The sequence below is a fragment of the Cyprinus carpio genome, chromosome A13 (assembly GCF_018340385.1).
Source record: "Cyprinus carpio isolate SPL01 chromosome A13, ASM1834038v1, whole genome shotgun sequence".
In the NCBI taxonomy this organism is placed as follows: domain Eukaryota; kingdom Metazoa; phylum Chordata; class Actinopteri; order Cypriniformes; family Cyprinidae; genus Cyprinus; species Cyprinus carpio.
This window is the reverse complement of record NC_056584.1, coordinates 10969532-10992620: the sequence shown is the minus strand read 5'-3', so window position 1 is coordinate 10992620 and position 23089 is coordinate 10969532. Positions and strand designations below refer to the sequence as shown.

Below are 23089 nucleotides of genomic sequence, written 5' to 3'. Positions count from 1 at the left end.
AATCAGAAGTCTGTGGGTTGGCCTCACCTGCAGCTGACACACCTCATCACCATGTCCTTCACAGCTCAGGTGGCCTCTGTGTGGAGCATTCCGGTTCGGTGTCATTCAGGGGACAAACTCAAACACAGCCAATGTCTGTTGCGCACAGATTTGCGAATGAAGGTGCTGACAGTATCAGTGCATTGAAACCAACCCTGTGTTTCTTTGTTTTAAGAGTGCAGTGTTTGCTGAGTGCTTGGACTGAAGACTGGGCCAGGCAAGGAGTTGAGTGAATGTATACTCTGAGGAATGAGTTCTTTAGTGAGTCCACATCATCTCTGAGTGCTTTGTCTGTCAATCAGGCATTGGATTTCCAAGTAAGCTTATGCATTTCAGTTACCAAGAATAAGAGATCAATATCTAGGAGTTATTCCAGAGAAAAGTGGGCAGTGCCTTTATGCATTTATGAAACAAAGGGTCTCCACACATTTCTGACATGACCATAAAACAGCTGGAGCAGTTGCCATGGCAACATAGGGTTTGGCGGAGGTATGACATTAGCCCTGTCCTGTGAGGAGGAGGAGAACCTCAGTGAACACAAGGTCAGAGTGATACCACCTGCCCAAATCTGTCTTTCTCAACACACAGACAGACAGACAGATAGATAGAACACTAGACAGACAGGCAGACAGAACAATCAATATAACGCTGTCAACCCTCCCGGTTTTTACAGGATTCTCCTGTGTTTTACCATTCCATTCCGCTATCATCCCATTTAAATATTTTCCCTTATTTCTTGCATATGTTTAATCTTTATCTGCGTATTTGATATGTTTGCTACAAAACTCCCTCATTATATGAATAATCATGTCAAGCGGCTTTATTATTGGGGAAACCGCTATATTTTCTGCTGTTCTAAAAGCGCCACCTGCTGGCAGAGAATGAACTTGCATTTTTCAATCATGTACATTAAACCACGCACAGTGGGCCTTGCTCACATCTGGAAGGCTAAATGCAAATCTCTTTACATTGAGATTTTAATGTAAAGAGTCTTTTCTGGACTAAATTTGCATTGATTTGAGGCGGACTGATTTAAGTGTGCTTTAACACGACGAGGCCTGAACTGTAGTTCTGACTTAATTATGTTAAATGAGAATGTACAGCCTCACACGTACCTTAAAGTAATCAATCTAGTCAATGCGCAGATTAAACTTTCTCCATTACATTTAAACGTTCATAGACATAAAAAATGTATGGATATAATTAAAGCTCAAGTGTTGAAAACAAGTAAATGCAAACGAGAAATATTTCATTTTCATGTTGCAGACATTTCTGAAATATTTCTACTCATAAATTCTAATGTATTGTTTTGTTAGGGAGAAAAATGACAAAATGATAACAGTGGAACATAAGTGTGATTAACTGCAATAATGTTTTGAAAGCAGGAGTTTATCATTTTCATCATAACATCCAGCAAACTCCCTCCCACTTTCCTAAAAACTATTGATTAAAAAATGCAGGAAAAAGACACAAGTCTTAAAATGGCCTGTTTTAATCTTGTGACACAAAATCACAGAGGAAAAATCCAAAATATTAAGCAGTCTAAACAGCATTTACTTTTGATTTCCTGTCTGTGACAAGAGCATCTGTGCTGCTCATCTGGTGCTTCAGTCTTCTGACTTTTACAGAAGGCATCATGTGAATATAATGCTCTCAATCTCATGTCCTCATAAAGAAAGAACCTCTTCACTGCCACAGCCAGATGCTTAAGCTTGCTAAACATGTTACAAGCACTCATCCCACAGTAAAGTATCTAAGGGCTTGGCTCTCATAACACATTGGTTCAAGCCAGTCAAATAACACAGGCTACGCAAGAAATGTTTTTATGCAATGGTCTAAAAAAATCTAGCATAGTATAAAACATTTCAAAGGAATAAATCATGGAAATCCAAGATATTGAAATAGTTTCCAAAATCAAACAGACTAAATAATAATAATAATGCAAAAAACACTTATTAAACTGGTTGTACATTATAAATCAAACTAATTCAGAATAGAATGCTATTGCACAGTGTTTACGAAGTAAATGTCAGTCAGACCGAGTTGATGGCTGAGGAATTGAGGCAGTGGCTGAGGTGATTCAGATGAGAGAAAAAAAAAGAAAAGCCTACTTGAACCTTCTCATATCCCTTTAATCTGGACGAGCTGGTAGGGAATCTACAGTCCACAAAGTTTGCTTTTCACATTCCCAGAACGGCTGTAGAAAAATACACTCGATTCACTGTTTCTTCTTTGCAGTAATGTTCTTGCAGACCCAAGTCATGCCATCCTGAAAGAGGGAAGCACTTTACGTGAAGACCAGTCTCTGATGGGAACCAATGCATGTAAAAATAAAAGAAGGCTAATGACTCACCTGAACCCCCTCTCCTGTAAGTGCAGAGCAGGACTGAATTTGCCACATGCGGTCCCGAATGGTGTGCAGGTTCAGTCCCTCTGCGATCTCAGAGGCCGGAGCAGCAGTCAGCAGGTCTTGCTTATTGGCAAATATCAATACAGGTACGCCACTAAGTTTCTCCTCATCCAGCAGCTCAGCCAACTCCTGCACACCACATGAACAATTCAAAATAGCTCATTCAAATACGTTCAGCATGCATTTGCTTGAACAAATGCATATCAAGATCAAGTATATGCTTACACACGTCTTTGGGGCATTTTAGAGTTTCACTTCAAATCAGTGTGAAATATCAATGCTGCAGTGAACCGTATTAAGCTGGAAAACATAGCAGGACTGAGACCTGAGAAAGTGTGAAGCCACATAGTCTGAGAAATATCCTGCAGAGGCCTTGGATGGTTATTCTCTCTCATCTACACACATATGCAAACGCAAACAAGACAAGCCACGATAAAACAGATTTGCAATATATACCTGCCCCGTTTCTTCAAACCGCTTCCTGTCTGCACTGTCTATGACATAAATCTGAAAAGCAAAAACATAATGTCAGGAATCATATCATTAAGCAAACAATTATGGGAAATATCTCTTACACAAGAAATATAAATACACTACTGTTCAAATGCTTGGGGTCAGTAGCTTTTTAAGTAATACTTGCATTAAACTGATCAAAAGTGACAGTAAAAGATATATGTTACAAAATATGTCATCAAATAAATGCTGTTCTGAAATCAATAAAGAAAAAAACATTACAGTTTCCACAAAAATCTTAAGCAGCATGACTGTTTTCATGACTGTTTTCTTTGCCATCACAGCAATAATCAGCAATGAAAATTCAATTTGCCATCAAATAAATAATTTTAAATATATACAAAAAAAAAAAAAAATTTTAATAATATTTAATAATAATTTGTAAACAATTTTTTATCTAATAAATGCAGCCCGGGCAAGGTTAAGAGACTTCTTACTTGAAAAATCGACCCCAAACTTGAACAGTAGTGTATATGAAAATAAATGAAGTATAAACTGACACTTTGTTCAATGGTCTGGCTATGCATAACTCATAAACACACATCTCTTAAGAAACACTCACAAGCACGTCAGTATTTTCAAAGTAGTTTCTCCAGTACGGCCTTATCTTCCTCTGGCCTCCAATGTCCCAGACATTGAGTTTGAAGCCCTGAGACTGCACGCTCTTAATGTTAAAGCCCTGGCAAGAACAGAAGAATTAAAAGTGAATTAAAGGTTGTGATGTGCTGAAGTAAGAGAAAAATAAAAGCAGAAGCACTTAAGAGATTCCTCTATGAAACAATGATAATAAACTTCTCAATTTTTTACCAGGAACTTTGTAATTTCTGCAAAAGGGAGATCATTTCTAGTAACGTTACCTGTGTCGGGGTGATGTGACTGATATCCTCAGAGGCGAGCTGTTTGAGAAGGGTTGTCTTTCCACCATTGTCTAATCCCAGGAGCAGAATGCGCACCTCTCGGTCTGGGGCACTCTTCAGTTTTCTAAGGATTGACAACAAACCCTGGAATAAACATAATATGCTCAATAACCAGATTTTAAACAAGACAGTAATGAAACAATGACACTGTGAGGAAAACAAATAAACAAAACTCTTTCTCTCAGTCAAGAACATTTTATAACAAACTATTTGAAAAGACCAATAAGATAATGCTATTCAGTTGGTATGTAAAAATAAATGATTAAAATTAAATAAAAAAGCAATGAAATTGAAAAGTGATTGAATGATCGCTTAACACTGGCGTCTACAAACTCATTTTTTATCAATACTTATGTCAAGCATTCATATCTAATATATCAATATTTTACGTATAGACGTCATCTGAAAAAGAGGCAGGAGCTCTGGACTTCGCAGTAAATTTCTTGACTGGGTGAAATCATTCCTGCGTAATTATTCGGGAAAACAAGTAGCGGGACAGCAAATAACTAACGCTCAGTTAAGCCTCGGCGCCGCTGAGCCATCAGGATTCACTGCCACAGAAAACCCGCCGCTGCAGCTAACGTACTTATCAAGACCACACGCCCCGGTTCCAGTAAATGCCGCATATTTTCTAAGTTTCTTCAACCCCAATTCATTACAAAATACACAAAGACATGACAAGAGGCAGAAAACTTCTCACCATCTTCCTCCCGGTATTTTCCGAGACGCTGACGAGGGTTACTAGGGGACGTTCAGTGACGTCACCGCTCGTTGGCGTCATTTTAAAGCAACCGCGATTTTTATTTTTACATTTCTCTGGTCAGGGTTCAAAGTCTATGTCTGTATACGTTAAATCTAGGTGTGACTACATTATTGATGCTGAAAATTTCCACCGTTATTGCACAAAGAAAAACATACCAAACACATTTTGTCACTCTACATGGGTATATTGTCACAATACCAGTAACAGTCTACAAGGTTTTACAAATAACAGAATTGTGAAACACAAAACAACAAATATAAGGTAAAGTACAAAAACAATTAATGAATAAATGTTTAATTTGATAACATCAAGCTTGATTATATACAAACCTGATTCCAAAAAAAGTTGGGACACTGTACAAATTGTGAATAAAAACAGAATGCAATGATGTGGAAGTTTTCAAATTTCAATATTTTATTCAGAATACAACATAGATGACATATCAAATGTTTAAACTGAGAAAATGTGTAATTTTAAGGGGAAAATAAGTTGATTTTAAATTTCATGGCATCAACACATCTCAAAAAAGTTGGGACAAGGCCATGTTTACCACTGTGTGGCATCCCCTCTTCTTTTTATAACAGTCTGCAAACGTCTGGGGACTGAGGAGACAAGTTGCTCAAGTTTAGGAATAGGAATGTTGTCCCATTCTTGTCTAATACAGGCTTCTAGTTGCTCAGCTGTCTTAGGTCTTCTCTGTCGCTTCTTCCTCTTTATGATGCGCCAAATGTTTTCTATGGGTGAAAGATCTGGACTGCAGGCTGGCCATTTCAGTACCCGGATCCTTCTTCTACGCAGCCATGATGTTGTAACTGATGCAGTATGTGGTCTGGCATTGTCATGTTGGAAAATGCCAGATCTTCCCTGAAAGAGACGACGTCTGGATGGGAGCATATGTTGTTCTAGAACTTGGATATACCTTTCAGCATTGATGGTGCCTTTCCAGATGTGTAAGCTGCCCATGCCACACGCACTCATGCAACCCCATACCATCAGAGATGCAGGCTTCTGAACTGAGCGCTGATAACAACTTGGGTTGTCCTTATCCTCTTTAGTCCGGATGACATGGCGTCCCAGTTTTCCAAAAAGAACTTAAGATTTTGATTCGTCTGACCACAGAACAGTTTTCCACTTTGCCACAGTCCATTTTAAATGAGCCTTGGCCCAGAGAAAAACGCCTGCACTTCTGGATCATGTTTAGATATGCCTTCTTTTTTGACCTATAGAGATTTAGCTGGCAACGGTGAATGGCACGGTGAATTGTGTTCACCGACAATGTTTTCTGGAAGTATTCCTGAGCCCATGTTGTGATTTCCATTACAGTAGCATTCCTGTATGTGATGCAGTGCCGTCTAAGGGCCCGAAGATCACGGGCATCCAGTATGGTTTTCCGGCCTTGACCCTTACGCACAGAGATTGTTCCAGATCCTCTCTGTTCCTTATATGTACATCTCTAGATCTGATGTTCCTTATATGTTTGCATTTAACTTTTCTGGCCTCTGATATTGCTACACTATTTTTCCCAAGCTTTTTGGTGTAATGTGTAGCTCACTGCACTGAAATCCAAAATGAGCCAATCATTTGCCATGACCTAATAAGTTGTAAATGGTCCTCCAGCTGTTCAAATGTACATTTACTTTTAACATGTTATATGTTATCTATATTCTATTGAAAAAAAGGCCAATATTTGGCATACATTTCAAGTTTCACTTTTATGAGATTTGTAAATTATTCCATTCCTTTTTTACTCACAATTTGTACAGTGTCCCAACTTTTTTGGAATCGGGTTTGTAGAAGACTCTTGCCTGAATGTATACCTTTGTGGGTTTTATTGCATTCACATTGTCCCTCTGATTATCAAATGTTCTATATAATTATAGTCAAATTATTGAGAATTTTAATACTGTATATTATCATGATAAGATAATAGTCTCTCTCTATAAATGTTTTTTCATGCAGTTGATGTAATTGTACCAAACAGAGCAATTGTTTATTACAGCACTGATCATCAGTGCTACAAAACCAAATTTGCCAAAACAGTTATATACAGTGAGATTTAAAAAAAAGAAAAGAAAAAAAAAGCAACAACTGCACTGGTTCTACTAAAACAACTAATTTTATTTACAGAATCTGTAAATAAATCTGTAAAAATACAAAAACGGCAACCATGGCAAGTCCTTCGACTGATCTCGACATAAAATGCACCATGCAAAACTTTATCAGTCCTTCAAAAAGGGACTAAGATTTAAAAACCCTGATTGCCAAAAAACAAACAAACAAACAAACAAATAAAATTTCAAACAGCAAAACAACATGTAAAGAGAAATATCTGTAAAGGACAATGCTGGTGCTTTCCCTAAGTGCAGAAGATGGACAGGCTGTCATCTTCCAGTGTGTTACAGGATCGTACATCTGGAATCAACCTTCAGGGCACAGAACGTGTCACTGCGTGTGAATTCTCAGTCCCTCAACTGAGAGTGAATCTGAAGTTTGGTGTTGGCAGTTACTTATGTACACATAAGTAACAGTATTAACTAATAAAACACTTTCATCATAAAGTAAATGTTCCTAGAGATGGCTGTATGGAGGCTTTAACCTTTCTTTTTAACATTTGCAACCACAATCTGAAAATACAAAATTCCATTACATTCTACACCACCCTCCGTCACGTCTCGTAGCAGAACATTAAATCTAATATTGTATAAAACATAGAAATGGCTGGTGTAAACATGTCAAATTAAGCTTGCTGCTTTTTCTTTGCTGGTTTGACTGAGGGCATTTCCTCCTCACTGAGATCATCATCATCATCATCTTCATCTGATATTTCAGACTCTTCATTCTCTGTGGCTGAAGAAGAACTTATTAGCATCATTAATTTTCAAAACAAAAAAATAAAAAAGCTTTAAATTCAATTTTGTGAAATCGTGACACAGTGTTTTATTCCTCACCAACTAAATGTAACCCACTGACGGTCACTGGTCCGGATCCAGATTTCAGGCGTAGTGTGACAGGAGCCATCAACTCAAACTCCCCGAGGCTTACCTGAGTAAAAACAGATTATTATTAAACAGAAATTATTATCTGTAGGAACACTTATAATGTACAACAGTGTAATTAAGAAAATTAACTCAGAAACACATAGCATTACCATAGGCAGGCAGGAAATGTTGAGATTAGCTACAGGAACCGATATTTTCTTTCCTTGGTGATTCATAGCAGTCACTTCCACCACGTTATTCTCCTCTTTGGCACAGTCACCTAGACAAATCTAATGGTTTGAGAGAAAGGTAAAGGAGTTGTGCATTTAAAAGCACAGGTCATCAAGCTCTCAAATTCAAAATCATGATGAAATGCAAGCTGCGACATCTTTTATTCCATATTGTGGCATACATCTGAAAAGAAAAACAGGACTTGGTTGTATCCATCGGTTGTTCACTGGATTTTGAGATGTGTGCAGATGAATGCGAGTTTAAGATGCAGACACATCTACCAGGGTTCTGCAGATTTTTGCCCGCATTTCACCACAGATACGACACTTAAATTAAACATTAAAATGTCAAAATGAAAATAAATACATGTATGCACAGACAAAATGTTCTTACGATCTACAACATGCAATTAGAAAATAGGGAAGTTTTTATTTCTACTTTAAAAGTACAAATCAGCCAGAAATTAAATGTATTATTTATTCACGTTCATATTACACCCAAATTATTCTTATTCTTATTATTTTTTATAGAGCACGTCGGTCACCATACACTAGCCCTGCATAGAAAAAGTGCACCCACACAGAGCCATTCAGGTTTGGAACAACACAGACGGACTGTTCTTGTGATTAAAATAGTCTACGAACCGTCCTAAGCTCGAGGAAATGTTCCACATTTTCATCTTCTTCTTCATCTGCTTGAAACGTGTAAAATGGAACTTCAGAAGATAACTCACAACCTAAAGGAATCCAAAATCACAATATTAAATAGGTATATATAATTTAAAGGCAAAAATTAGTGTAATTACCGAAAACGACAATGTTTGAACGATATATTGATGCACAGTAATTCAGGGTTTTTCTGATAAAAGTTAAACATCACTGGCTACAATTATTGAAAATTCTGACTATGCCCCACGTGTGTTAAGAAATGTACAATCAACGCATGCTGCGCGTCACTGTTGCTCTTACTGAACGCATAGCTTTCCAATCGCGAGCGCGAGTCCACTCCACAGTCTGATACTTCGTCCTCCACAAACGACATAATCGCTCAAATGTTACTAATATCACTTCAATAGAGGCTACAGCTCCACAGTGCAGGTCGCGTTTTCAAAACACGTGACGAGTACGCGAAATTCGTCGCGGAGATCATGACGTCATCAACATGGACAAGAAAGGCTTTTACAAAATACGTATCTAATTTTACAGCCAATGGAATAAAAAAAATGAAATTTAAGTCAATACCACGGTGATATTTTTGCTTGTGTTTGTGTTCTGAAGGTTTAATTTGTTATTTAGCCATTTTTGTGTTTTAGATCCCGTTGAGTAAGATAATTGTAACTTAAATTTCTTTATCTTCTTTTTAAATATACACGTATACAAAAATATATACATTTTTCTTTATTTAGAAACTGTGTCCTTATCTCAGAAATGTTAACAAAGTTCCGGCACTATTTATTCTGTATACTAGGATGCAATAAATTTGAGACAGTTTCAGTTTTGAACAATTCAAACCACTTGCAAAGTTTTAAAGAAACCATGTCAGAAATAAGAGTGTTTGCCGGGTTAGCCACTGTGGCCCTAGAAAGCCTTTTCCATTTGACTCACTAACCACAGAATTGTTTTCTATGTAACATTTTAATACCCGTCTTAATTACATAGAACCCTTACAGAAATTACAACTATAATACATATACATAATCATAATTACATCAAAGTACAGAAAGGTCTTCATCTTTTTAAATATAAGCAGTGTATGCTCTTTAAAAAAAAGAAACACCTTTTACATTGGATGTGATCAACCAAAATAAAATGATCCAAACAGGAAGCCATATAGTACAGACCCCCTCACAAGGCATGCAGGAAACAAATAGTAGGATAAATCATGTGCACGTTTTAGTAAAACAATATAAATAATTACTAAACCTTACACAAAAAATTTTCAAAATCTTGCATGTCATGTGTGGGGCTCCGTAATATAGAGATAAACAATAGCAATTTTTTTTTTTGGTTGCATACAAATGTCCCTTAAATGGGATCGAAAAATTGTCAAAACTGTTGGCCCATCACATGCACAAAACTATTTACATTTTTCTTAAACTCAGGCATTTTAACATTACATATGGGAATCTGCAGGAGCCTTTTGAGCTCATTTAGTTTTTCAGAATATAGCACAATACAGAAGACTAATATTGTCAGTAATTTTGGTTAAAAAAGTGAGTAAATACAGAATAAACAGTTTCTATTGTACCTACATTCTGAGAAACAGTCCTGACATTGACACTGAAGAGTTTCAATGTCAATGAACTTCAACTCTAGGGGTTTAAAATATATTAAAGAGGCATACTGTCGTTAAAAACAGGCAAATGTTGTTATTCTCCTCAGGCAACAGAAAAAAGGATCTCAGGTATTTTAAAGGTAATACACTAATGCACCTTCATTTGTTTTCATTCTAATTAGAGACGGGGCACTGGTCTTGAGCTTTACATTACATATTGTACTGTTTTTTATTTATTTAGTTATTTTTTTTATAAACACACAAGCATCTCAGAATTATAAAGTAACCCTGTTTCATCTCAGAAATGTATCATTTACCGCTTTAAACAAAGACATAAGTGTAGGAAAGTACTTTTCATTACCCTCAGATATATTCCAGAGGAGGGCAAGAGCCAAAAGGCATAAAAAAAATGTATCATTAAAAGATACACATGTTAAAGGCTTAGACAAAACTATCCCATGCAGTCTTAAAGACAACAGAGTTTATGGTTTAACTGTATTTACGTTACATCTTTACTTGCTTCAAGTTCAATTTCAGATTTTTCTTTTCTACATAATACCCGATCAGCATCCCAAACCTCAAAGGATAGCTTTAGCCTGCTGTATTCTCCATACGAGAGATCACAGACACTGTTTGAACCTGGAAAATGGCAGACTTTATTACAATGTCCTGGAAAGCAATATCACAAACCCTGCCTGTTATGAAGTCCTCCTAGATTGTTGCTTTGAACACTGTAAAGCACTGAAATGAACTATTAAAAACAGTGAAGTGAAGATGTCTCTTACCAAACAATGGGACGTTTTTAGTCTAGAGAATGTAGACATTAACTTAAACATACACATATGCTGAACACAAACTGTGACTCGGCCACATCTAAGAGATTTAGTGGATTCAATGGCACTCGGCCAACTCAAGCAATCGGTCCACCAGAAAAAAAGTCAAAGTAACTCATGCGTCCTGAATTACTCTTGCAGATTCACTTCAATTCTTTTTCCATTTCTCACTCCCCTTGAACTCACCAATGTGTGCATATGTGCACACTCACTCTCAAACTCTTCAGCTTCCACTAAACACTGGCAAAGTAAATGAACAGCATCTAAATTTCTAGAAATGCATTCGGCATATGATGTGAATGAAGCAACCGTTGCTATTACAAAACATGATAGTTACATGAACAGGTAGTGCGTTGGGGCCAAAGCTTGTGCACTTTCTGGGTGGCTCATTCTGTATGAATTTTCTTCTTGGTGACTCAGATTCACAAACTCCTTCCCATTATAATAATGTCTTTTGGGAATCCCTCCATTTTGGCCACTTCAAAGCAACCCAGTTTGCTATAAAAGTCCAACATCCTTTTGTCCATCTGCCGGACCTCACAGAAAGCACCAAGCGAACCTGACAACCGAGGAGGAAAAGAAAATGAGGCATTCAAACAAATCACTGCAGCTTTTCATGTCCTCTTAACATGTCAACATTTATGAACTATAAGCATTTTTGTGCTTACGAAAGTTAAAGTGTGGTAAGAGGGGGAAGACCACAGAGATTAAAAGCACCTTTAATGTACAGTGTATTTAAGTAATTACTGATTAATAACAATGTTAGTATTATAGTAATTAATAAAAGTAACATGTAAAAAATAAAATGCACATACCACACTAACTTTACCTACCATTAGCTTTAAGTGATGAGAGGAGACATCCCATCATGCTTTTGGCAACACTGGGGTCAGTAACCTTTGCGTGAATATCCACTTTAATGAGTGATGGGAAGTTACTGAGGAACGATTCTGGTAAGCCTTCCTCCTCTTCATGGAAACTTAGCATCATTTTCTATAGGGAAAACATTATTAAAACTTCTGAGGCCTCTAAATGATCAACTTGATCAAAAATGTTTTTTCTTTGTTTTGTTTTTTTTTGGGCGGGGGTGTTTGTCTGAAGATTCAATAAATTATTCAAGAAATAAAAATATAATTTCAAATGTCAGGCTTTTAAAGGAGTCATGAACAGAGGACTCAAATTTCCCTTGATCTTTTGACATATAACAGGTCAATGTACTATAAAAACATCCTGTAAGTTAAAAACAGCTTTTATAGAAACCAAGCTCAGAAAACGACTTTTTTTGGAATGTGCCACTTTTTAACGCCTGCTGCTACATCACTGCCTCTTTAGCCCCACCCACTGATATGCAGTTGTAGTAGGAAGAGAGGAAATACTAGAGAGATGCAAACACAGGATTACTTCATCAACAGAACCATACAGGTGACATTACAAGATTGTAAGTCACGGTGTAGTGTAAACTGGGAAAAATAGTCTTTGAATAGCCTTCCTTGTGATCCTAACATATCAAGATCGGATGCGAGTGCAGTTGCGTCATGTTGCGAATCAATTTCTCTTTCAGGTCAGAAATGGCGCCGATGCTTGTATGTCAGAAATAGAGCAGGAGATTTGTTGTCATTCCGTGCCGCATCCAGTGTGAACAGAATCACCGATCATAAAGGGTTCTGTTGTCTATAGTCGCGTTGTGTCACCCATGTTCAGTGTAAACATGGGGTAAAATTAGCAAACAGCTCCAGATCGCGTCAGTGAAACACTGTTTGTTTGTTTGCTTTACTTTGCTACGGATTCATTTGTAAACAAGACAGTATAATGCAGGTTTTTCAGAGAGACTGAAAGTAAACGATGATGCAGTGCTGAGTTTGACTAGAGTGGATCCAACAGTAATGTCGCAACACAGAAGTGTGACTAAACATGATTTTACTGTTTACTGTTCCAGACCGTTTGACACAAAGTATTTATATGTTTTTTATCCAAATGACCCATGTTGTTTTCAGAATACTTCACAGCAGCATCCATCTGTTATTTTAATAAGTAATACTGTTAGCCAATCACAGCAGTTCCGAGTCTTGAATAAAAATCACACTATACAACATTATAAGTGGACCTATAAGTGAAAAAATGCAGTTCATGACCCCTTTAAGAATGAGTTTGTTGAAGAAGGCATGACATACTAACCTCAGCCTCTGACAAGTCCTTCTCTGTGTCTGGCTTGTTATACTTCTCCTGCATGAACGGAATCCAACTCATCTTGCATTTCTTCACAAATGGTTTGACATCCACAGTGCCCAAAGCATAGCCACAAATACCTTCCTCATCCTCAAGCACAAAGCCATAGTCTGGGCTGAGTGTCAGGAAACCTCCCACTAACCTGCAATGAGGAAGATGATGGTAAAACATTCACAAGTTATTAATCAAGCACGTATAATACATTAATGTGACTAAACAAAGTGGAATCTCAAACCACACCTGTCTCCAATAAGGTCTGGTGACTCGTCTGGGAAAGAGATGCCGTCACAGCCCTCAGTGAACATCTCTTTGCAGATCTTGTAGACGGAAGACTGAGGACAGATAGTGAGAGAGATGCAGTATGTGAAGGCATCTGACAGCTCTTATTCCACAAAGTGTGAACCCTCTAAGGACTAACAGGTGGACCAGACTGTTGTTTCAGCAGAATGCTTCAGATGTGCTGCAAATAAACCTAAAAGCACAACTTAAACTGGGACAGCTCAGCTGGGAATACAAGCAGCCAATTGCAACGTTTTATTTATTTACAGGAGGTAGTTACAAGCTAGCTAGTTATTTGACCCTAGAATGGACTTTACGTCTTTAAGAACTTACAAATGGCTGGTGCAACCCTAACCTGGTGACTAGTATTTCATAAAATTGCATGCACAATTTTTTTTTTAAATATAAAATAAAATGGCTGATATCAGTGGTTTGATGCCCAACCAAAACCTACCTCATCTTTGGGAAAGTAAGGCCTTATGGTATAGATTTTTGAAGTTGGCATTGCTGGTGGTGGCTGGTAGAAAAGATCATTTGCCCCATCAATTGGCAACAGTCTCTGTGGAGACCAAAGCAAAAGTATTGTAGAGTTTAGAATTTCTCTAGGTTTGACCATGTGACTGCACTGCTACTGAAACTTTAGCTTCTGTTTACCTGCTCCAACTGAACCGACCTCACACAATGGAGCTGAACAAGAATGTGCCTAATATCGGCATGGAAATAAATTGCTTCACAAGTGAACTGGCTTCTATGGTAGGTCAGTGTACAGCAAGAGCACGTAAACATTATACATAAGATATGCACCACTGAAAATCATTTCCAACTTTTTTTTCGGAAAACCAAAATGAAAACCAAAATGAAACAAAATTGCGCAGGCTTGGTCTGAGAAAGGTTTAACTGGCTAAAGGAGATGCTCCTTTCCCGCTCTTTTTCGCTGCGCAAGAACTTCCTGTAGAGAAAAGGATGAAGCTGGCGCACAAAGCAAAACTCCATGACCAAATATTTCCAGATTAAAATATTTTCCTTGACAGACTATTTAAGATATGTTTAATTTAGACTATTTAATCGGAATCATTCTTAGATGTTAGGTATGCAGAAGTTATGAATTAGTAATCATTTGTTCGTGGAGCTTTGAGCAGACTCGCAGTCGCACACGCAAGCGCAGTGTTGTGGACGCAGGCGCAGACAAAATGTGGTGATAATTTTTGCGCTGTTTCCTGTAAAGAAACAAGATGTCATAAAATAAAACCTAGCCATGCTGCGCTGTCGCAAGCGCAAGGGGAAAAGCAGCATCTCGTTTGGGCAGTTGCTGAAAGAAATCCAAAATTATGCTGGGTTAGAAAACACCATCACCCTAAACACTGGATCTAACAGTGACAGTTTGACCAATTTCAGTTTACACTTCAGAAAAAAGCCCAAGTGGCTCTCAACACCCCTTCGTTTTTCTATGCAGCTGCTGACAGCTCACCTTAAACAGACCAACCCGTAGCGTTTTGCAACCATACCAACATCTAAAACAAACGAAAATATATCTTCGTGAAACATTTTTCTGGTAATTCAATATTGGATACCTGGAACTCTCCTGCTAGACCGCCCCTAAAGGCCCAGGGCTCTTGGTCGCCACTTAAGAACTGTGCTGACGACTGACTACGACACCCTGTTGAGATCAGATCCAAGCGGAGAACATTATGTGAGGGGCTTTCTGGCATAATGAGGGGGAAGGGGTATAGGGTAGAGGTGTCTTATTTCCAAATAACTTCATTGAAAATAAATGTAGATAACTACAATCATGAAACACACCTCAAGATGAACAACAGTGAAAACTGCAGATATCTTCTGCCTAGGGCTCAAGCAGCTTAAGCTTACAATGTCAGAGGGCTTACACTGACTACAATGCCAGATCTGGGCGCATTACTGAAACGATTCATTTTTTACATAATTCTTAAGCATTTAGAATTAAGTAAGATTTGTGATGCAATCTAGGATAAGGTCCTAAAGCACTAGCTCTTCAACTAAATAATGTTGCTAGTCTGTTTTGAAGAAATTAGACATTTAAGAATTACTGGCTGTATCACTTTTCCTACAGCTTATTTGGTGATTTTGTTAGCTATACATCATCAGTTTGCTCGCTGGTACTAAATAAGCTTCAGCTGTTTAAGCCCACTGAATTCTAACCTGAATCTGAAGTCACATTTAGACCTATCTGCCTTGTCACATGACTATCAAGTGTTCTTCATCAGCCACCACCGTGGACAATTTCTTTGATCGATTAAAAATTCATATCATATAATCTTACATGATCGAAGGAGCAGATCTGGACCCTTCATGGGCAAGTCACAAACTAAAAAGCTTTAATTCAAGTTTGCAACAACTGAATCTTTCCAGTCACTACACCTGCTTGCTCCTGCAGCAGATAACTACAACAAAATCGGGTGCTTTTCATTGCTCTTAAGCAGACACAAGCTCTATACAAGCTCATCATTTGTTTCTAAAACAACAGTAACAATGTGAGGGGAAGAGGACTCAGCGTCATGTAACAAGACAAATGTAGCGCAGATCCAGGAGACAAAGTTCTCCTGTTTTCAATCTGATCATACTTAAAACACATCCTGTGGTGAAATGGCAGGACACATAACACACACCATCTGAGGGGAGTTTTACCACTTCCTTTCCTTTTCCATTTTATTTCATTTTTTTATTTATCCAGAGAAGTATTCTCTGTATAACTTGTTAACTGAATGGATTTACTATGGAGGTGTGTTTAGATGACTGAGGCAAGGGAATCAATTTTCCCCTAAGTTGGTGTGGTAAAGCTGGTCTGAACCATTTCAATTGGGCCTACTGATAGAAACAAAAAACATGTTAGAGCTGCCAGAGAAAAGAATTGGGGGGTTAACAGCTAACACTTGAGCTATCACAGTGCAAATGTGACTTCATCAAAAACCTTTCCTTTCCTAAGACAAAATCATTTGGACACATAATGAAAAATAAAATATATCCATAAAACCCCAAAAAGAAAACCGATAATCGCAGCACTGTGCATACATCGGGCACTGTCCATCCAATAGCAGTACAAACTTGTGCTGAGGATTCTTCCATCTGTACATAATGAAGGGAAAAGACAATAAAAGAGCTCATTAGTAACTGATCTCAGCACAACAGCAGTGAGCCGCTGACTGAATGCCATCTGCACTGCTTTGGACAGTGTAGAAATGCTGGCTGGCCTGGCTGAAAACACACTGGGATTTGGACTGTCCGTGCAAACAGAGGCTGAAAAGCATATTGAGAGGGGACAGTCCACAAAAAAACTAATAAGTCAACTTTAAAGGAACAATTACATCAACTAAATAAGAAGCCTTTATAGGTGTTCTAAGAAAACAAGTCAAACGTTTGATTCCGATTCTATAGAATACCCTCATTAGTGCGGCATATTAGACACTTGATTTTCCCCTCCATCAGCTAATGACAACTTAGATGTGGCATGCCAGTTTTGGTTGCTGCCTGCTGTGTTGCTTTGTTATAAAGCTGGACAGAAACCTGTAAATGAAATGTGGTTACCATGGTAACCCAGGCCATGCTGGTGCTATAATTACACAACCAACTTCCAACAAAAACCTCATTTAGAGCAGAATCCATTACTCTAACTGTTCTGTAGCGATGCCCAGAAGCTATATGGATAACAAACATGGGCATTCTTAGCAAGTGACAGGTCTCTCAATAAAATCATCATAAATAATAGGGCCGGCTAATGACCCAAGCGCTTAGATAAGAGACACTTCAGCTTGCTGACTGAACAAATGTATTTAGGATCATGAGAACTGTGTACAGTTCACTGGAATGTAGTATCAAGTGTTTTCTGACCGGACCAGACCAGTTCAGTTAGAGTAAAGCATACGCTGAGGTTGTTTGTGGAGTATCTTACTATAATGCTCATAATCAACATATATGGTAAAAGAAAGTCCATCATATATAAAGCAATCATTCATGATGCACCAGAATAGCCTTACATAGCCGCTTTGCTTTCCAAGATCGCATGCGCGGCGCGCTAAGGCGTAAAGGGCCTATTTTCCTTCACGATCACACCCTTGATCGAAAGAGATTGCAACAGATGTTGCCATGTTAATGCACATTGATACTGAATGCACAGCAAGCAGCAGGACCAACACCGGCAACTGTGACCACAGCCGTCCAATTCATTCTACCTGATCAAGAGTGGCCTGAAGGAGAGGCACTGGCTAGCAATGAGGATAGCATCCAGTCAGTAGAGGAAAAGAGTATTTACATAAAACTTGAAAGTAAGTAAGAAAAAGAGAGTGTACACTAGACTGAATTTCCATAAATGGCAGGCTTGGCCCAAGAAATTTCAGTAGCGCATGTGGAAGCTGTTCATACTGTGAGTGAAAACTAAGGTCTTACAATCAAGTAGAAAAGTGTAAATTTACTCTCTCAAGTCTAAAAATATGCTCTGCCATCTGTTAAGAAAGGTGTTTTGAGCACCTGAAATCTTAATGTCAGGGTGCAATGCATGAAGTGTAGATGTGAATGTTTTATAAACTAATGACTATTGAAATTAGTGATTTGTTTTTGGATTCTACCGAATAACGTTCAAGTATTTCATGGGTTCAGTGTGGTTAAAAAGTCTTGAGAAGCAGCAAAGAGATGTCGCCATACCTACCTAACCACTGAACAAATGATTTCAACATTGAGATGATACTCTTTATATCCCAGATATAGGGATACAGGTCATAAAGAATGGTCCTGTTGGCGGAGTTGGAGAGTCTGGTGAACATCTGGATGACGGAGCAGCACATCTCCTCAAATTTTTCTGCTCTGGATTGCCATTCAGCTACCTATGTGAAACATATGAATACCATCTTTATCACAACCACACTTTCAAATGTCTCCTGGTTCAAAACAGCTCAGCAACAATGGCTAAAAATGTTCTATCACCCACAAAGTGAGTATTTTGTTCTTATCATAAAGGCACCACCATGTGGTGAAAATAATTACAGCATTTCCACCATTTTGTGGACTCAACCAACTCAGAAGAATGATTATCTCACAAATCAGACAAGGGTGTTTTACCCAATACAAGAGCAATATTTAACCTATTAAATATTTTAGTCTGAAGCAGCCATTACAATTATAGAAATTTCCAGGAATTGATGAATCTTAATATAATATTAATCTCAGTGACTTTCTGGACTTGATAAACACAATTTTTTTAAGTTTTCCATGACCATGAAAGTAGATAGTTTTTGTTTAGCTTGATGTGAAAAGATTAACACCCAGTCATATAAAAGTACCACATATTGATCAGATTCATCAAAACCTGGTTTTTAAATTTGACATTTCTCACCTTCTCTGGATCATTTGCTTTGGAGTTAACACTGACATAACTGCTATTGGCTCTCAACCAGTTAAACTCTTTCAGCATCTGTACTGCTTTAGGACCGTGTTCGTACGGCAGGTAGAAGAGTTCAGCTAACAGGGTCAGATCCTCCAGAGTAAGTGGCTCAGCAGTAAACAGTGGCTTCTCATTGGGGCCTGGAACAAAGACTTCCTTATTGAGCTGATCATCAGTCTGCATCGGTGCAATGTCGCTGCCTGAATCCTCTTGAATGGACATCTCTGGAGACTTGGACTCTGTCAGGCTCTCTTTGTCTGTGTCCATGGGTTTGAGATCTTCTGTCATTTTAGCCTTGACAATCTCTGTGAGGATCTGGTTGACATTTTTAGTGTCCTCCACCTCGTCGTGTTTCTCCACGACCATCTCCATGGGTTCTTCATCAGACTCCTTCTTCTCCACCTCCACTTCTACCTCCTCTTCTTTGCCGAGCACATCCGGTTCATCACTAAGGGGCACAGCTGGACTCATGATGGGCTGTTGGAAGACTGTAGTCACTGTAGTGGAAGTCCCCAAACTGGGCACAGTGAGCACAGGAACATCTATAGAAGTGCTTTTAGTTCCACTGTGAGGAACCTGCCGACCTGCAACAGAGAAAGAAAGATTAAGAAACAAAGGTTAAGATATATGATACCAAATTCAAAACAAACAAGATCACGTTACATAATATCACACAAAGAAGAAATAGTTACTGTTGTACTGATGAGGCACTCCAAACTCGCTCAGCCACTCAGTGAGTGCCAGCTTGAGCGCGATCTGCGGGCTGTAGAGGATGTCTGTTTCTAGCTCCTCATCACTGCCCTCATTTTCCAGCTTTATCTGGATGGACACAGTGCTGTCTTCACTGTCCGCTAAACACAGAAACAAGAAGCTATGAAGCTACAACCAAACAAGATTAAACACACAAATATGATATAATGTTGTTAATCTTGATCAAAAATATCAGCAACAATTTTCACTTACTAAAAAAAAAAAAAAAAAAAAAAAAAAAAAAAAGCACTCTGCGATAACTTTTTTGTAGAACATCAATAATAAAGTACAATTCATAAGGAAAAATCCATATCTGAATATAAGAATATAAATCCATATCAAAATATTAGCGTTTTTTAGCGTCAGCAAGAAACAGAAATTGCAATTGTCTTTTCTATTGTGATGCATATCCGAGTGAGACGGCTTCTCAAATGAGAGAAAAACAAAAAGTCTCATTCGATTGGATCATTGTCATTTGCTAACTGCTGTGATCTCATGAGAGTGAAAGTTTGCTGGAGGGGATGGAATATCGCCCAGCTATTTCAGCTCTGTCCACGTTTTGGATTAAAGATTATGACGGCACATTAATTAAAAAAATAAAGAAAGATCTGCACAGATATATCTTTTATCATATTGTTCAACAGAAAAAAGACAGTTGTACAGGTTTGGTGAGTAAATGATGATAGCATTTTCATTTTTCAGTGAACTTCCCTTTAAAGAGAAAAACTTTGCTTGTTTTTATACATAAACATTACAAAAACAATGTTTCCATAAAGACATACTTACTCATGACAACATCTTTTCTCACTCCATTCATGTTAGACTTATACCACGTGGCTAACGTGTGAATGGCCACAAAATTAGACTCAAATTCACAGTTGGGGTTGGTGAGGACTCCCTTCAGCCGAGGGATGAGTTCTGTGGACCTGCCTTTATAAGGCCCCAAGAAAAGTCTCTTCTGATCGTAGTCATTAGCATGAAAATTGTCCCAGATGACAGGAGCTCTCCTCAGTATCTTTGTGACTTCTTCAATAGATTCAACAGTTATGTCTTTAGAAACTACCTTGGGACCTGTCAAACATGTAAAAGCATTTTTAAAATCCACGAGAGAGCAAACTACTATTCCAGTCCCCTCAATGAAAACACAACTTACCTGTCCACAGCACCTCAATACCAGGAAGCAGCTTTTCACCTACTGTACGCAGGTAAGGCGACTGTGGCACATTTGGATAACAAAATGTTCCACAGTACTCTGAGGACAAGGAAACATTCATTAATTATGAGAAGGTATATAATAGAAATAATACATTAGATAGCATCACACAAAGCAGCATGGTTAGTTAATAATAATAACAACAACACCCATCTTACCTGTGGGGCATAGTAAAAATATTTCAGGTTCTCCCAAATACTGGAAGATCTCATTGGTGATAGACACTTGAGCATGTGCAAAGGAGCTGAATACCTCCTTGTCAGCTGGACACATGTTATGATCAATGTCATCAAACAGTAAGGCAAAGGACTTGCACCCAAAATGAGAGACCTGCACAAAAGACAGACAGAGATTGAGGATGTACTGACATCTGACCCCACTGCTTATAAAGCTTCTGAATAGGTTCATTCTCACCTGGTCTAACTTCCTTTTAAGTGTTGACACTTCCTTCTGATTTGAGAATGTAATGTCCAGACCAGGAGAAATGGCATAAATGAACTCAACCCCATACTCTTTAGCAGCACTTATTAAAGTTGTGAGTTGCTCTTTAAAAGAAAAAGAGAGAGGACATTAGACTCATAAACTTCAGCCTAATAAAGCATTACGGCTGGTACCTTTTTAAAGAGCATGAAAAAAACATATATCACCTGCTTCCTCTACAGAATACATTTCTCTCCAAAACATTCTGTGTTTGTAGTCATCTTTTGGGGCATACAGATAGGTGTTCAAACCCCATTTCTGCTGCCTGAAACACATCAAATACAAGATATGATTTTTTTTTAAGGTTAAACACTCAAAAACAATACTAGCGATTACAATAGCTAAATTCAAAAATCTTCCTGCACATAGAAAAATATTATTTATCTATCTACTATACATACACACACAACTACATAAATAGCATACACAATAGACAAATATATAGAAAAAAATGTATATACAAAATGATGCTAGGTAATATGAAACAGAAAGGGGCAGGGTATTTGCACGTTTGCACAATACCTCCTGAAAAGCTCTTTCCTTTGTTCCATAGTCCATGGCCGTCCATAAAAACCTGTAGTGAACAAAATATGAAAAACAAAAGGTTTTGACAAACGCAGCATATTCCACAAACAGATGCTACAGTCAATCAACACCTAAGCAATAATATATAAATATGATGTTTTCTAGCAATGCATGTAACTAATTGGAATAATTTTAACTGCTGCATATACTTTTATGTTTGATAACATAACGTTGGATTTGTCTACATTTGCTCACCCTCCACAACACCAGTGATGAATTTCTTGCGGCCTGTTCGCTCGAGCCCGATAATGGGCTCGTCCACTGGACACTGCGTATCCGCAACAGCCTCGGTTGGTACTGGATTTTCTTCATTTTCTGGCTGTGACGACTCGATTATTTTGTCTTTCTGAACCATTTCGAATTGCACTTAACGATTTCTGTTGGAAGTATCGGTCTGGTCGTCAGACAAAGCTTTTCTTCCGCAGGAACGCTAACCCGTGGCCCGATTCACTGACTGTTACTGGGTTAGTAGGCCATTGAGTCACCAGCAGGGAGCGGAATTCTTTAGGATGGAGACTGTCTGCATGAACTACCTGCAGATTCCGTCGTTAATAAACACGACAGTCATTCACGCCAAATTACAGTAAACGCTTTCTGGACAGTCTGCTCGCTCTCTAGCAAGCGAACTGAACACGTCTTTTAACGATGTCAGAACCGCCAGTTAGCATTAACGCTACGCTACCCGGTGTTTTCTCTAATAGCTTTTGTCGAGTCTCCTTACATCATGCGCTGTTCATAAATTAATGACATTTAAGCTAACGGTACACTTCAAATAAAGACTTAAAATAAACCCCGTCAATGTAACGTTCCGTTCTTCGACAATGTCTAATTTTGCACTCTTCTTCCTGTTTACACTCACTGCGCAGACTCAGAAAACCGGTTTGAACCAGTAACGGACGGTTTGTGTGGGTCTGAAAACAAATCTGTAGCAAAGCTCTTAAAGGGACAGCGAGAGTGTCAGCTCTGAATGAGAACGGTGGATGGACGCCAGTACACTCAGTTCGTCCTCTAATGATTTTGGATACGTTTTATATAAATATACATGTAAATGTATTAGTGAAAATGAGCTCTGTTGTGCTGCGGAGCAAAATAAGAGACACTGACGATATCGTAACGTATTCTGTGAAACCGGAAGAGAATTGAGATTCACATCTCTTACGTCTACAGTCTCTGTGCAGCTTAAAGCGTGGT

General features: G+C 38.2%; 3 protein-coding genes across 4 annotated transcripts; all 3 read right to left on the bottom strand.

Moving 5' to 3' along the window:
* Positions 1-1515: 1515 nt before the first annotated feature.
* LOC109069992 (ADP-ribosylation factor-like protein 3) lies at positions 1516-4730 on the bottom strand. The gene is made up of 6 exons (XM_019086603.2): positions 4580-4730; positions 3820-3963; positions 3525-3641; positions 2906-2956; positions 2393-2578; positions 1516-2308 (listed from the first exon to the last, which is right to left on the bottom strand). Exons 1-6 carry the CDS (start codon positions 4658-4660, stop codon positions 2258-2260), a joined length of 630 nt encoding a protein of 209 aa, XP_018942148.1. The 5' UTR covers positions 4661-4730; the 3' UTR covers positions 1516-2257.
* Positions 4731-6739: 2009 nt separating this feature from the next.
* On the bottom strand, positions 6740-8996 carry LOC109069991 (nucleoplasmin-like protein NO29). Its single transcript, XM_019086602.2, has 5 exons — positions 8820-8996; positions 8496-8587; positions 7791-7910; positions 7591-7684; positions 6740-7489 (listed from the first exon to the last, which is right to left on the bottom strand). The coding sequence occupies exons 1-5, from the start codon at positions 8890-8892 to the stop codon at positions 7380-7382; spliced, it is 489 nt and encodes a 162-aa protein (XP_018942147.1). The 5' UTR covers positions 8893-8996; the 3' UTR covers positions 6740-7379.
* Positions 8997-9795: 799 nt separating this feature from the next.
* Positions 9796-22806, bottom strand: LOC109069987 (protein O-GlcNAcase-like). Of its 2 annotated transcripts, XM_042768761.1 has the most exons (17): positions 22094-22806; positions 21836-21887; positions 21481-21578; positions 21248-21378; positions 20992-21163; positions 20774-20872; positions 20407-20691; positions 19563-19721; positions 18823-19454; positions 18139-18313; positions 16509-16562; positions 15035-15120; positions 13918-14022; positions 13425-13516; positions 13134-13326; positions 11792-11951; positions 9796-11517 (listed from the first exon to the last, which is right to left on the bottom strand). In XM_042768761.1, the coding sequence occupies exons 1-17, from the start codon at positions 22251-22253 to the stop codon at positions 11381-11383; spliced, it is 2790 nt and encodes a 929-aa protein (XP_042624695.1). In that variant the 5' UTR covers positions 22254-22806; the 3' UTR covers positions 9796-11380. The 2 variants fall into 2 exon arrangements, with proteins under 2 accessions (XP_042624695.1, XP_042624696.1); XM_042768762.1 differs by lacking the exon at positions 16509-16562 and having other exon boundaries at positions 22094-22803.
* Positions 22807-23089: the final 283 nt, after the last annotated feature.